Source organism: Zootoca vivipara, chromosome 11, assembly GCF_965207765.1.
Source record: "Zootoca vivipara chromosome 11, rZooViv2.hap1.1, whole genome shotgun sequence".
NCBI lineage: Eukaryota > Metazoa > Chordata > Lepidosauria > Squamata > Lacertidae > Zootoca > Zootoca vivipara.
In genome coordinates this window covers 57,471,612-57,484,481 of record NC_142594.1, presented here as the reverse complement: position 1 = coordinate 57,484,481, position 12,870 = coordinate 57,471,612, and the positions used below count along the sequence as shown (strand labels likewise).

General features: G+C 49.3%; 1 protein-coding gene across 1 annotated transcript; it reads right to left on the bottom strand.

Moving 5' to 3' along the window:
- Window positions 1–370: 370 nt before the first annotated feature.
- LOC118092309 (GTPase IMAP family member 2-like) lies at window positions 371–5,615 on the bottom strand. Its single transcript, XM_035130236.3, has 3 exons — window positions 5,510–5,615; window positions 3,242–3,266; window positions 371–1,421 (listed from the first exon to the last, which is right to left on the bottom strand). The coding sequence occupies exons 2-3, from the start codon at window positions 3,258–3,260 to the stop codon at window positions 643–645; spliced, it is 798 nt and encodes a 265-aa protein (XP_034986127.1). The 5' UTR covers window positions 3,261–3,266; window positions 5,510–5,615; the 3' UTR covers window positions 371–642.
- Between the last annotated feature and the right edge of the window lie 7,255 nt (window positions 5,616–12,870).

Sequence of the window (12,870 nt, the reverse complement as noted above, 5' to 3'; positions counted from 1 at the left end):
ATATCACCAGCTAAACACCATGATATACCGATATATCACAATGTCTGAAATATGGATGTGAAAAGGCCTTGGCCGGCTTCATGGTTTCCCCCAGATTGTGATTTCTGCATAGCACACACACGCACCATGATTTGCAATATATTGCCTGGTCAAATATTATGAAACTGATTATCACGATAAGGACTTCAAACCAGTTTTGGGCAATATATCGCCTAGCCCTAGTACTGGCTTTGATAAGGTTCGTATATGTGAGCTCATTTTCCTTGTTTGCATACGTGAAACAGTTTGATATGTGCTTTTATTGTTATGTTTGTCCTGTTCAATTGATTTGACGTGTGATTCAGAAATGGAATGAACTGATGCAATCCATCATTAATCAATCAAATCTTTATTATAGACCAGCATAAGTAAGGGTGGGCATAGCTGCCAAGTTTTCCCTTTTCTCGCGAGGAAGCCTATTCAGCATAAGGGAAAATCCCTTAAAAAAAGGGATAACTTGGCAGCTATGAGGGTGGGGTACAATCGTTTAGAATTTGTAAAACTTTTTGGAAAGCTAAAAAGTATTAAAACAGAAGGTATATCTAAAAGACTTTGTTTATTTGGTGATTCATTTGTTTTTGTCCTGACACCTGATAAGAAGCTTTAAAAATCCCCAGCTCTGCTAATGGGGAGAAATCGAGAGAGAAAGTAAAGCCCTGTACCAAACACACACAGGACGAGAAATATTGTTCTGTAGCTGAAACCCTTGCGAGCTTTCCCTTTCCCCTCTCCCTTGGCCCTTTTCCTGCCTCCTGCCATGTAATATCCAAGCGCTGCCTCCATGATGGGCGTCTCCAGGTATGGCCTTGCATTCCCCTGGACCATCTTCATGACCATCTCCATCAGCTCGGAGACCTGGTCATCTCGTTCTCCTATTGCCGCCCTGTTATCAAAAGCACAGAAGCGCCCCCCACATTCTTGGACCAGCTTCCGGAGAGCCTCATTCTCTGACTGCATCACGTAATCCTGCAAAGAGTTGCCTTCTAAGGCTTCTTTGCGGGTGAACAAGAGGATGGTGTGCTTCATGGCCTCCGTCCCAAACATGTCCCGGACTCGCTGGGCTGCCTCCTTGTCCTCCGCGGTGAAGCGGCCCACTTGGGTCACAAACACGAGCGCGTGAGGGCCAGGCTGAGAGAGGTCGAGGCAACGCTTGGTCTCCTGGTCCAGCCTTTCATCGCAAGCTCCTGTGCCCAAAATATCCGCTGTGTCAATCACGGACACGGCATAGCCTCTCCAAATGCAAGACGCCTTTTGGCAGGCCAAGGTGGTTGTCCTGGCCTGAAGTTTCGAATCAAAGAGCTTCTGGCCAAGAATGGTGTTTCCTGTGGCGCTTTTGCCGCCTCCAGTCTTGCCCACAAGGGCGATCCTCAGTTCTTGATTTCCTGCGGGTTTTGAAAGACAGCGAAGATCTGGTCAGCAAACATATCAGAGCAACCACTTCTAGTGGGATCCCTCTTAATGTGTGAGTGTTGAGAATTACCTGGTTTTCTGATCCTCACAGAGACTGAATGCATATGTAAAGCGTAAAGGTAAAGATAAAGGGACTCCTGACCATTAGGTCCAGTTGTGACTGACTCTGGGGTTGCAGCGCTCATCTCGCGTTATTGGCCAGCATGACAAAGCCACATCTGGGAAACGAGGGCAGCACACGGAAATGCCATTTACCTTCCCACCGGAGCGGTACCTATTTATCTACTTGCACTTTGACTTGCTTTCAAACTGCTAGGTGGGCAGGAGCTGGGACCGAGCAACGGGAGCTCACCCTGTCGCGGGGATTCGAACGGCCGACCTTCTGATCGGCAAGCCCTAGGCTCAGTGATCGGCAAGCCCTAGGCTCAGCTTATACATATGTATAAATAAAAGCAGAAGAAGAACAGGTTGGGAAATGTTTATTGAATATATGGGAAATAATTGTGTACACCTGATAGATTCAACAGTGTAAATAAGTTTTGATGGATGCAATAATGGAATACTGAATGGTTTAAAGGAAACATGGAAAGAGAAGGGAAATCATTGATATTTTCAGGATGTTAAAATTAGTATTTTAAATTGTAAAACAGAAGTGTGTGTGTTTGTTTGTGTGTTTATATAGCACCAACTCATGTAAAATATCACACAACGTGTGATTACAGTATTATTATTATTATTATTATTATTATTATTATACTGTCCCTCATCCACAGATCTCAGGGCACATAAAAACAACAATTATTAAAATGACTGGCTAACCAAGAAACTATAAATAGTTTGAGAGGACCATTGGTATAAACAGTTATGCAAGTATGTTTCATAATTCTGCACAGCAGCTTGTAACTGAGCATGAACCAAACAAGTTTGTTTCATAACAGGACAACTGTGAAGTAGAATTCGTTCCTCTGGGGGCATCTTGAACTTGAACTAGTTCCTTTTACAAATTAACTATCCAAGCTTTGGCCACTGCAGGCAAGGATGAGCTGAGCGAACCAGTGTCCTGATGCAGCCAAGGGCATCTTTCTAGGTTCTTGCAGATGTGCGTCAGGATGGCATCCCACCCAGGCACCTCCCACCTCCCAAAATCCGAGGAAGAGAAGAGTGGAAGGGTGGGCATCATGTCTGAGCTTCTGGTATCATCGGCCCAGTCCTGTGGAACTCCTTACCACTGGAGATTCAGCTGGTGCCGTCTGAGCCAACTTTTGAACACCTGCTGAACCGCCCTCCCATCAGATGTCAAGGTAATAAAAAAACCCTCAGACTTATAGAAGGCAACCCTGTTTAGGGAAGTTTTTAATGCTTGAAGTTTTATCGCTGTATTATTAATAATAATAGTATTCTGTTGGGAGCAGCCCAGAGTGGCTGGGGAAACCCAGCCAGATGGGCAGGGTAATAATAATAATAATAATAATAATAATAATAATAATAATAATGTCCTGACAGGCTTATGCAGGCAATTAAGAACACACCCTTCCACAATGGTTCATTGATGTCTGTTTTTAACTCTCTTTGTTGTGGTGCTTATTGTACTCTTTTATATTTTTTTGCTGAAAACCACTTTGATTTTTTTTTTAAAAAAAGTATTACATATTGGTGTAACAATAATTTTTGCAAATAAATAAAATAAATGTCGGTGGGGGTGCTGCGAAAAACTCTTGCAAAATATATTTAGAATAATCCACCCGACCCCAAGCAGTCCATTGGCCTCTGAGTCACTTGAACCCTTCCTTACCTCCTCTGGTCCTGCCCATCTTCCCCTGAAAAAAATGGCAAGAAATCAAGATGAGAGTCTCAGGCAGCCTTCCACCTGCAAAGCCAGCCCACCCACCCAGACACCCACCTCTAGTTCAGACATGTGGCAAATCAAGTGAGAAACAGCACATTTCAGTAATAAAAATGTCCAGAATATTTTGCAAGCAATGCGAAAGGAAATGCCCACTGGACTGTGCCCAAGCGCTCTGGCTCTTTTGTCAGGTGGCACATACGCAGGATTCAATGAAAAATGTTATTATTATTTATTTCAAATATTATTTTCACATATTGTGAACAGAAGAACAACCCTCCTCACCCTGAAGGGAGCACCTGGCAAACATCAGTTTAAACATCTAAGGCTTTATATGACTCTATTGGGAAGTTTTTAACATTTGATGTTTTATTATGTGTTTAGATCAGTGTTTCTCAACCTTTTTTGGGCCAAGGCACACTTGTTACATGAAAAAAATCACGCGGCACACCTGGAAGAAAGTTCCCCTCTGCCGCTCATTCCGGCGCCCCTAGAAGCAGCGGCTGCAGCTCCAGCGCGCTCGTCTCCGCTAGCCTGAAAGGGAGAGGGGCTTCGGAGGATCCACCACTTACGGAGCTTCCGGACGAACGGCGACAAGGACAGCTCCGTCGGAGGAGACGACGAGGCAGCGGAGCGCGCTGCCACCGCCGCCACCGCCCCACATTCAACCACCGCGCCGCAAGCGAGCGCGAACTTGCGAGAGGTGGGGTTGGGGAACAGAGCGGCGCTGGGCCATCTCGCGAGAGCAAGCGGCGAGAACAGTTGCCCGAAAGGAGCCCCTGGGAACTGTAGTCCTTTCTCTGGCTCCCTTTCCCTCAACGGCGTGCGGGGGTGGCGGAAGTGGAGCTTTCTCTCGTCAGCCAGGTTTGCGCTCTCGCGAGCCTTGAGCCGAGGCTTCCGGCTGGTGAGGGTTTGCCGTTGCCCGGGAAACAAGCCGCACGCCGCGGCACACCAGCCAGCGTCTCACGGCACAGTAGTGTGCCGCAGAACAGCGGTTGAGAAACGCTGGCTTAGATCTTTTGGAAGCTGCCCAGAGTAGCTGTGGAAACCCAGTCAGATGGGTGGGGTTCAAATAATAAAATTTATATTCTGGTAGAGCGTTTGCTTAATTTATTCATTTCATAAAAATATGCACTCCTTGATTGTAAAAAAAAAAGAACCTCAAAGCAGTTTGCAAAAACAAACAAACAACGCCATTAAGAAGAATTAATGATGACTTAAAAGCTGCGTTAAAAAGTTAAAATGACAAGAGCTAGGAACAGATTAAAAGTCTCATCAGCTTTCTAAGCATCTGAATAAGCTTGTCTAAAGAAGATTCACAGGCCTTCCAAGTGTCCCTATTTTCCAGGGACAGTCCCAGATTTAAAGCCACCTCGGTTTCAGATTTGATCCCAGAATGTCCCGCTTTTCCTTAGATTAATAGAATCATAGAATTGTAGAGTGGGAAGGGACCCCAAGAGTCATCTAGTCTAACCCCTTGGCAATACAGAAATATGCAGCTGTCCCATATGGGGATCGAACCTGCACCCCTGGCTCTAACCAATAGGGACATCCAGGTTCAGGATGCCCCTATTACCATCGGAGAAATGTTGGAGGCATGGAGTTATGGAACCCACGAGCCAAGGATAGAAGTAACTAGACAACCTATGGAAGACATCTGAAGGCAGCCCTGGATAGGGAAGCTGTTTAATGTTTGCTTCTGCTTTTATATACATGTTGGAAGCCACCCAGAGTGTCTGGGGCCACAAAGTCAGGTGTGTACAAGTAATAAAATTATTAATCATATTATGGAGCAGGACGGACCCTATTTTCATCAGGAAAATGTGGGAGGGTAAGGAATAATTTCAGCAAGCGCCAAAAAGACCACAGTGTCCAACCCCGCCTGCTCCTATTAAGAGAAGCCCCAGTTTGGCACCCTCTTAAGCCACAGTCGGTCGGTCAGCCTTTAAAGATCCTCTGCAAGGATCCTTCTTCCTTGCCTTTTCTTGCAACAGGCTAAACACAGCTGCTGCTGCCACCCTAGGAAGCTTTGATGCCATGAGCCCAGCCTAGTATGCCTGGACCTATTGAACGGAGCTCCTTCTGAGCGAGGAAGGTGCGCCCATGAGCGCAGAGAGGCTGCCAATGCCAAGGGCTGCAAGCGAGACAAGGGCGTCTCCCGGGTCCTCTTGCAACGAGATCCCTTTCTCCCTCCTCCTCTCCACCACTCTGCCTCACCTCCTCAGCTGCTTCTGCAGATCCTCCTTCGTCCCGCGTCGTCTTCCACGCCGTTTTGAATTTTCCTGCCGTGAACGGGAGCGAGCGAAGAGCTGCTTCTCCGAAGGGAAAATGAAAGTAGCAGCTGAATGAGGTTCTCTTCTGCTTGGAATGAGCAGGGCAAGAGTTCCCCCTAGTGGCTGCTTGGAGAACTAGCAGCTGGCTTGCGCGATGGGTGGCCGCGTGGGGCGCTGTTCAGCTTAGAGAAAAGGCAAGCGCAGCTTCCATCCTAAGCCTCTGCGGGGATCGCTCTCCTCCCGCGGAGGCTTGGGACTGGGGGAGGCAAGCTGTTTAGAAGAACATCACTTGCTTGGGAGGGAAAAGGAGAAAAGTGAATTGGGAGGGTTAAGCAAGACTTCATGACGGTGGGTCTCTGATAAAACGGTCATGAAAAGCAGAGCAAAAGGAAGGTGACAGCTGGCCAAGAATCCAGGAGTCCCTGAGCATCCACCCTTTGGCGTGCCTAGTTTTTTATGTTGCAAGCCTCCAGGCAGGACCTTGTGAGCTTCCTAATAATAACAATGAGAATAATAATGACAATAATTTATTATTTGTACCCCACCCATCTGGTTGGGTTTCCCAAGCCACTCTGGGCGGTTTCCAACAAAAATTAAAAATACATTAAAATGACACACATTAAAAACTTCCCTAAACAGGGCTGCCTTCAGATGTTTTTAAAATGTCAGGTAGTTGTTTATCTCTTTGACATCTGATGGGAGTGCCTTCCACAGGGCGGGTGCCACCACCGAGAAGGCCCTCTGCCTGGTTCCCTGGTGACCAGGTAGGTGGGTGTGATGCTTCCAGACCTAATCAAAGGTCCATTCATGCAGCCATCTTCCTCTTTGACTCTTTTTCGCCATTTGCCTCCTGGACTACCCATATGAGGTAAATCCACTCCTTCTACTTATTTGTAACTTCAAGCCTGATGCCTTCCTTCAGGGACCACACTGTGCTCTGATCATGAGTAAACTTCTTATTGTTACTTCTGAACAAGACTGTGGTGTCTTTATTCTTTGAGGAGGGAATCAAAGGGGTCTTGCCAGGAATAATAGAACTTATGAGATTCTCTCTCCCCCCCCCTCTTTTTTTTGGCTCACATCTGGAGACAGGCCCCCCAGGTGGCTACCTAGCCTACCTAGCCAGCCACATAGCTACAATATTTTGTAAATCCTCTTAAAAGTTTGTAAGAATTTGGTATATGCACTGGTGTTTTCTTGCAGAAAATGCTTTCCAGTTAATCTGTCACGCTTAAGTTGCAACCCTAAACCTATTTGCAAGTGAGCTAGCCCTGAATCGTTTCAGATTCCCTCGCCCCTCTTCTCAATCCCATGCCCACACACTACCTCTTTGGCAATCTCTGCCCTCACTTGGATACAGACCTGGACGGCCTTATGTGCTGCTTCTCTTGTCTGTTTTCCTGAATTTATGAGCATTAGGAGTCAAACATTTGATCTGCGTAGAAAGCGAAAGTAATTCTGCCATGGATTGAGTTTCGTCTGGCAGGGTCAGGCACAGCGGCTGCCAATGTCTGTCAGTGCTGGTAAACCAGCTGGTTTACAGGAAAAGCATTGGGAGGAAATGGGGGGGGCGAGGGGAGCAGAAATCTTGTCAATCTTGGGAATCAGAGGGGTTTAGGTGCTTTATTGCAATTCTTCCAGTCATAGGTCAACAGGTAGTTGTTTATCTCTTTGACATCTGATGGGAGGGCATTCCACAGGGCGGGTGCCACCACCAAGAAGGCCCTCTGCCTGGTTCCCTGCAACTTGGCTTCTTACAGCGAGGGAACCACTTTTAAAAAATGGCCTCGGTTAGCATAAACTGTGTCTTGCCTTCTAAGAAAACGGTTGTCTGTGGTAGGAACTCAATTGTGTTATTTGGGAGTTATTTTTTATGCATTTCCTAAACTCTGCCTTCTGTGCTAGAGCGGGATGTTTGGACTCAATGTTTGCATGACATTGCATTGTCAGAATTTTAAAAAGAAAAAGAAATAAGAAATATAATTTCTTGAATAATCTATTAAGCCCAAGAAATAAAGCAAATATTCAAGTCATCAATTCTGGCACGCGGGGGGCCACTTTATCTAAATTATATGAGTCAGTATTTGAACGATTGGTATTAATAATTGTATTATAAACTGGTATTGTTATAATGAGGCAGTTATTGGATTGTAATTGAAAACTGATAAAAAATAGTATTTTTTTAAAAGAAAGAAAGCATCATAATGTTACAGCAAGAGCGAGTGAGTGAATCTTTATTGCTAAAAGCTAAAAGCCATCACAATTGGTCATAATGCTTAGGATACAAATAATTGATTTAAAACTGAACAGCAGCAACAGCAAAGCAAACATACAAAATTCAAGAATCACACCTACATACTGGTAACTTAAGCATTCCACATCTCACACTCCCTTTTATGATACATGCCTTGGTGCAACTTACTTGCAGCCAAAGCAAATTTTGCTACATGTGCAGTAATAAATACGTTTTTGCCAGCCAGCAAAATGGAGATTTGCTCAAGGGGAGGTCGGTTGAAGAGAGAGAGCAAAGGATGTCTTTCTTAGGCAGCATCTCCTTCCTATGGTTTATGGTTATGTCTTTCTCATGTTCATTTTCTTTCATATTTGAGTAGGCTAACCGCACATCACTTTTGCAAATTTGAGCCAACGTGACAAGTAGGCTAATACATTCTGATAGAAATTGCTTAATTAAATCTAGTTCTTTAGTTACTGTATATATATATCATTTAGCGACTGCCTCCTTTAAACCCTGATGATCTTGAATAGGGGGCTTAACTTGACTATCCATATTAAGAGCAGCAGTTAAGTTGGTATTCGCGGAGAACTCATCTCGCTCCACGGCCTGTAGGTCTAAATGCTTATTTTTACTCATCTCTTACTCATCTTAGAACTTCTTTAGTAGATAAAGACGCATCACTTGCAGGTCCAGTGTTAGGTCCTGCCATGATTTTCACTTCGACTTGAACTTCTGCTTGAATAAGTTCAGCTGCAAGATTAGTTACTTTCTTGATCAAATGTTCTGCGTTTGTTCCAGGCGTAATCTACAGACCAATCCAAGGTGCTCACACAGAGAGAAGGCCCTTTGGGAGGGAATAAATCTGGAATCTTTGTCTGTCTCGTCCTCTGGGGCAGATCATACACTTGTATGAGTATCAGCTCAGTTAAGGGGCATGAAATATACTCGGAGTCAAGAGTGAATTTCATGCTCTTTATTCAGCTCATAGTCATCAAGGAGGAGAAGAGAAGACGAATGGCTCTTTTCCCCAAACCATCTGCTTATATACATTATTTACACAATGGGCCTTGTGTGATTGGCTACTTCAGGGCTACACCTGTGGGCCAATTATATTGTGGATTGACTTCTGCCTGCAGCCTGATTGGCTGCTCCTACAGGCCAATCAGGTAGCAGATTCACTTCTGCCAGCCGCCTGATTGGCTGCTCCAGCAGGCCAATCAGGTTGCGGATTCACTTCCACCTGGAGTTGGATTGGGTAGCTCCCGCTGATTCTGAATCCTATTGTTCTAGGATTCAGCTCAGTACATAACACCCCTCCCCTCTAAGTTCCAGTCCTGCCCGGGAAGTTGCATTCGTAGTCCCCAAGGTCTGCTGGCCGCCTCCGTGTGCATTGTGGCCTGGGGTGTTCCTTGGTCAGGGGTTCTGGTTCTGGCTCGTGTTCCGAGGCTGCTGGCTGTGCCAGGGCTGTCTGGTCTGGCGCCACTGAACCACTAGGTTGTAGCTCTGGTTCCGGTGTCCTTCCAGCCTCGGGGCGCCCCTCTGTGCCTACTGCTTCTGCTTCCCCTGCCCACCCCTCTCGCTCTACAGGCCTCACTGCCCTGCTGTCCCCTTGGGACCCCTCTGTCCCGCTCTCCTCCCGGGTTCCTCCTGGGAATCGTCGCCGTAGCTGGTCACAGTGGCGGCGCCAACATTGCCCCCCTTCCGTTAGTACCTCGTACGACACGGGACCGGTCACCTTGGTGACTGTGGCGGGTACCCATGCTGGGCCTGCCCCAAAATTCTTTGCATACACTGGGTCCTGGGCCACAAATGTCCGGGGGTTCCTGCCTTTCCCCACCACTACCTCATCCTGAGCTCTGTCGGGGTGAAGTCGGTCCAGTCTAGTTGCAAGGCGCCGGCCCATTAGTAATTCAGCTGGGCTCCGGCCCGTCGTTGTGCTTGGGGTGCTGTGCTGTGCTAGAAGAAATGCGGCAAGGCGGTATTCCCAGTCCCCTTGTGTCATGCGGCGGAGGCTGTCCTTGGTGGTCCGCACCATGCGCTCCGCTTGGCCATTGGTGGCAGGGTGGAATGGTGCTGAGCGGATGTGGCGGATGGCGTTCTGCGCTGTGAAGGTCTGGAACTCCTCTGACGTGAATGCGGTTCCATTGTCCGAGACGAGGGTGTCAGGGAGCCCGTGGGTCGCAAACAGCTTACGGAGTACCCGGATGGCTGCCGCCGTAGCAGTGGATGGTACCAGTGCAACCTCCAGCCATTTGGTGTAGGAATCCACCACTATGAAGAATGTTTTTCCCTGGAAGGGGCCAGCGAAGTCCACGTGCAAGCGTGACCATGGATGTCGGGCGGACTCCCAGGGCTGGACTGGGGCCCTTGGGGGATCCGGGCGGGATTCTTGGCAGGTCTGGCAGTGTTGGACCCAGGCCTCTATCTCTCTGTCAATCCCCGGCCACCACACATAACTCCTGGCAAGGGCCTTCATCCTCACTACCCCTGGGTGTGTCTCGTGTAGGGCTGTGAGGACCCTTTTGCGGAGGGGCTGGGGAACAACAACCCTGCTTCCCCATAACAGGCACCCCTTGTGGGCCGACAGTTCATGTTTGCGGTTTGTGTAGCCAGCGAATTCTGGCCCGGGGCTGCTGCTGGGCCATCCTCGCCACACCCAGTCCAGGACCCGGGAGATGACCCTATCTTTTGTGGAATGGTGCGCAACTTCTTGTGCCTGAATGGGTCGGTCGGGAAGCAGCTCCAGGGTCATAACCTCTTGCGCAGGCGCTGGGTCGGGGCCTGTTTCTGGTAGTGGTAGCCTGCTGAGGGCGTCTGCGTGGCCCATCGCCTTCCCAGGGCGGTGGATTAGTGCATACTGGTAGCCGGCAAGGAAAATTGACCACCTGAGGACACGTGGAGACAACACTTGGGGGGTCTGCTTCTCAGGGGCAAACAGGCCAAGCAACGGCTTGTGGTCAGTCACTATGGTAAAGGGCCGCCCGTACAAGAAATCATGGAATTTTTTTACGCCCTTCACGATTGCCAGACCCTCCTTGTCAATCTGTGAGTAGTTTCGTTCGGCTGCAGCAAGCGTCTGGGAGAAGTATGCCACCGGCACCTCTCTTCCATCCGGGAGTTGGTGTCCCAGGACAGCGCCGATGCCATAGGGAGAGGCGTCGCATGCCAGCACCACTGGCAGCCTCTCGTCGAAGTGTGCTAAGACCGAGTTCGAGACGAGCAAGTCCTTGACTGCCTGGAATGCGGCCCTTTGTCGCTGGCCCCACACCCAAGGGGCCCTTTTATCTAGGAGTCTGTGTAGGGGCTCCGCTACCGCTGCCTTATGGGGAAGGAAGGCATGGTAAAAGTTCAATAGTCCCAAGAATGACTGAAGTTCGGGCTTGCTCTTGGGCGCTGGGGCCTCACAAATGGCCCGTACCTTGTCACCGGTTGGATGGACCCCTTCTGCGTCCACCTTAAATCCCAGAAAGTCCACCTGCGGCACTCCCAGTAAACACTTTTCCCGCTTCACCTTGAGGCCCGCCGTCTGGAAACGGTGCAGGACGGAGCGGAGGCGGTCCTCAAATTCCTCTGGTGTGGGCCCGGCGATCAGTACATCATCGAAGAAGGGGGTGACGCCAGGAATCCCTTTAAGGAGAGAGTCCATTAGATTCTGGAATATGCCTGGTGCCACGCTAACGCCAAATTGCAGCCGCTTTACTCTGAATGCCCCTCTGTGCGTCACAATCGTCTGAGCCTCTGCTGTGGCTTCGTCCACAGGCAACTGTTGATACGCTTGGGCCAAGTCCAGTTTGCCAAAGATTTTTTGACCCAGCCAGGGTGGCGAGGACATGGCTGACCACTGGCACTGGGTATGCATGGGCCGTGAGAGCCTTGTTTATGGTGCATTTGTAGTCTGCACAGATGCGGACCGAACCGTTAGGCTTGACGGGTGTGACAATTGGAGTTTCCCAGGGGGCGTTGGGCACCGGCTCCAGCACTCCTTGCTCCACGAGCCGGTCCAATTCCTCGTCTATGCGGGGTTTCAGGGCGAACGGGACCCGGCGGGCCTTGTGCCTGATGGGTCGTACAGCGGGGTCTAGCTGTAGGGCAATGGGGGGTCCTGTATATCGTCCCAATGCCCCATCGAAAACCCCTGGAAACTCTTTGCATATGGCGTCCACGTCCACTTGTAAGCTAGTGCGGTTCACCCCGGTAACGGCTAGCCCCAGAGGTCCAAACCATGCCAGTCCCAGTAAGCTAACGTAGGGGCCCTTAACTACCAGCAAGTCCAATTGTTGCTTTCGCCCTCGATATTGCACCCTGAAGGTCCCCACCCCCATTGTAGGGACCTTACGTTTCTGGAAGTCCCGGAGGGTGAATGGGGCCGGCCTTAGTTTGGGACCCCCATTAGGGCACAGTTCCCTTAATGTTCGGGCCGAGATTATGGATAGAGTTGAACCCGTGTCCAGCTCCATGCGGCATGGGGCTCCCTCTATCTGTACCTCTATATAAATTTTCTCTGTGCTGGGATGGGGCAACTGGAATACCTGGTAGTCCGTGATCTCCGTCGAGTTGCCTTGGTGCATGGTGCCGTGTGACCTGGGGCTCCTGGGTCGGTCATCTGATGCTTGTCGACGGGTGAGTCGAGCCCGACACACCCGGGCGATGTGTCCCAATTTTCTGCACTGCCTGCACTCTGCGTTGCGGAAACGACAGGTCCTCCTCTCGTGGTTCTCCCCGCAGCTTGCACAGTTCCCTCCTTCTCGTCGAGGCTGCTGTGGTGTGTGTGCTGCTTGAGTGCGCCGCTGTACTCGGTGTACTTCCTCCCTGTCAGATTCGGATTCGTCGGTGAGGTCTTCGTGGTAGACCCTCGGTTGGGATGGCGGGGCCGGTCGTGCCTCTTGCGTTGACCTCTCGGCGGCTTCGGTTGCCAGGGCTTCCTCCAGAGCAATCTGGAACGTGAGGTCTTTTTTGGCGTAGAGGCGCCGTTGCAACATCTCGTCCCTCAGGCCACCGACGAGGTGGTCACGAAGCATGTTCTCCAATTCTGAGAAGTTGCATAACCGGGCGGCTTGGCGGAGGGAGGT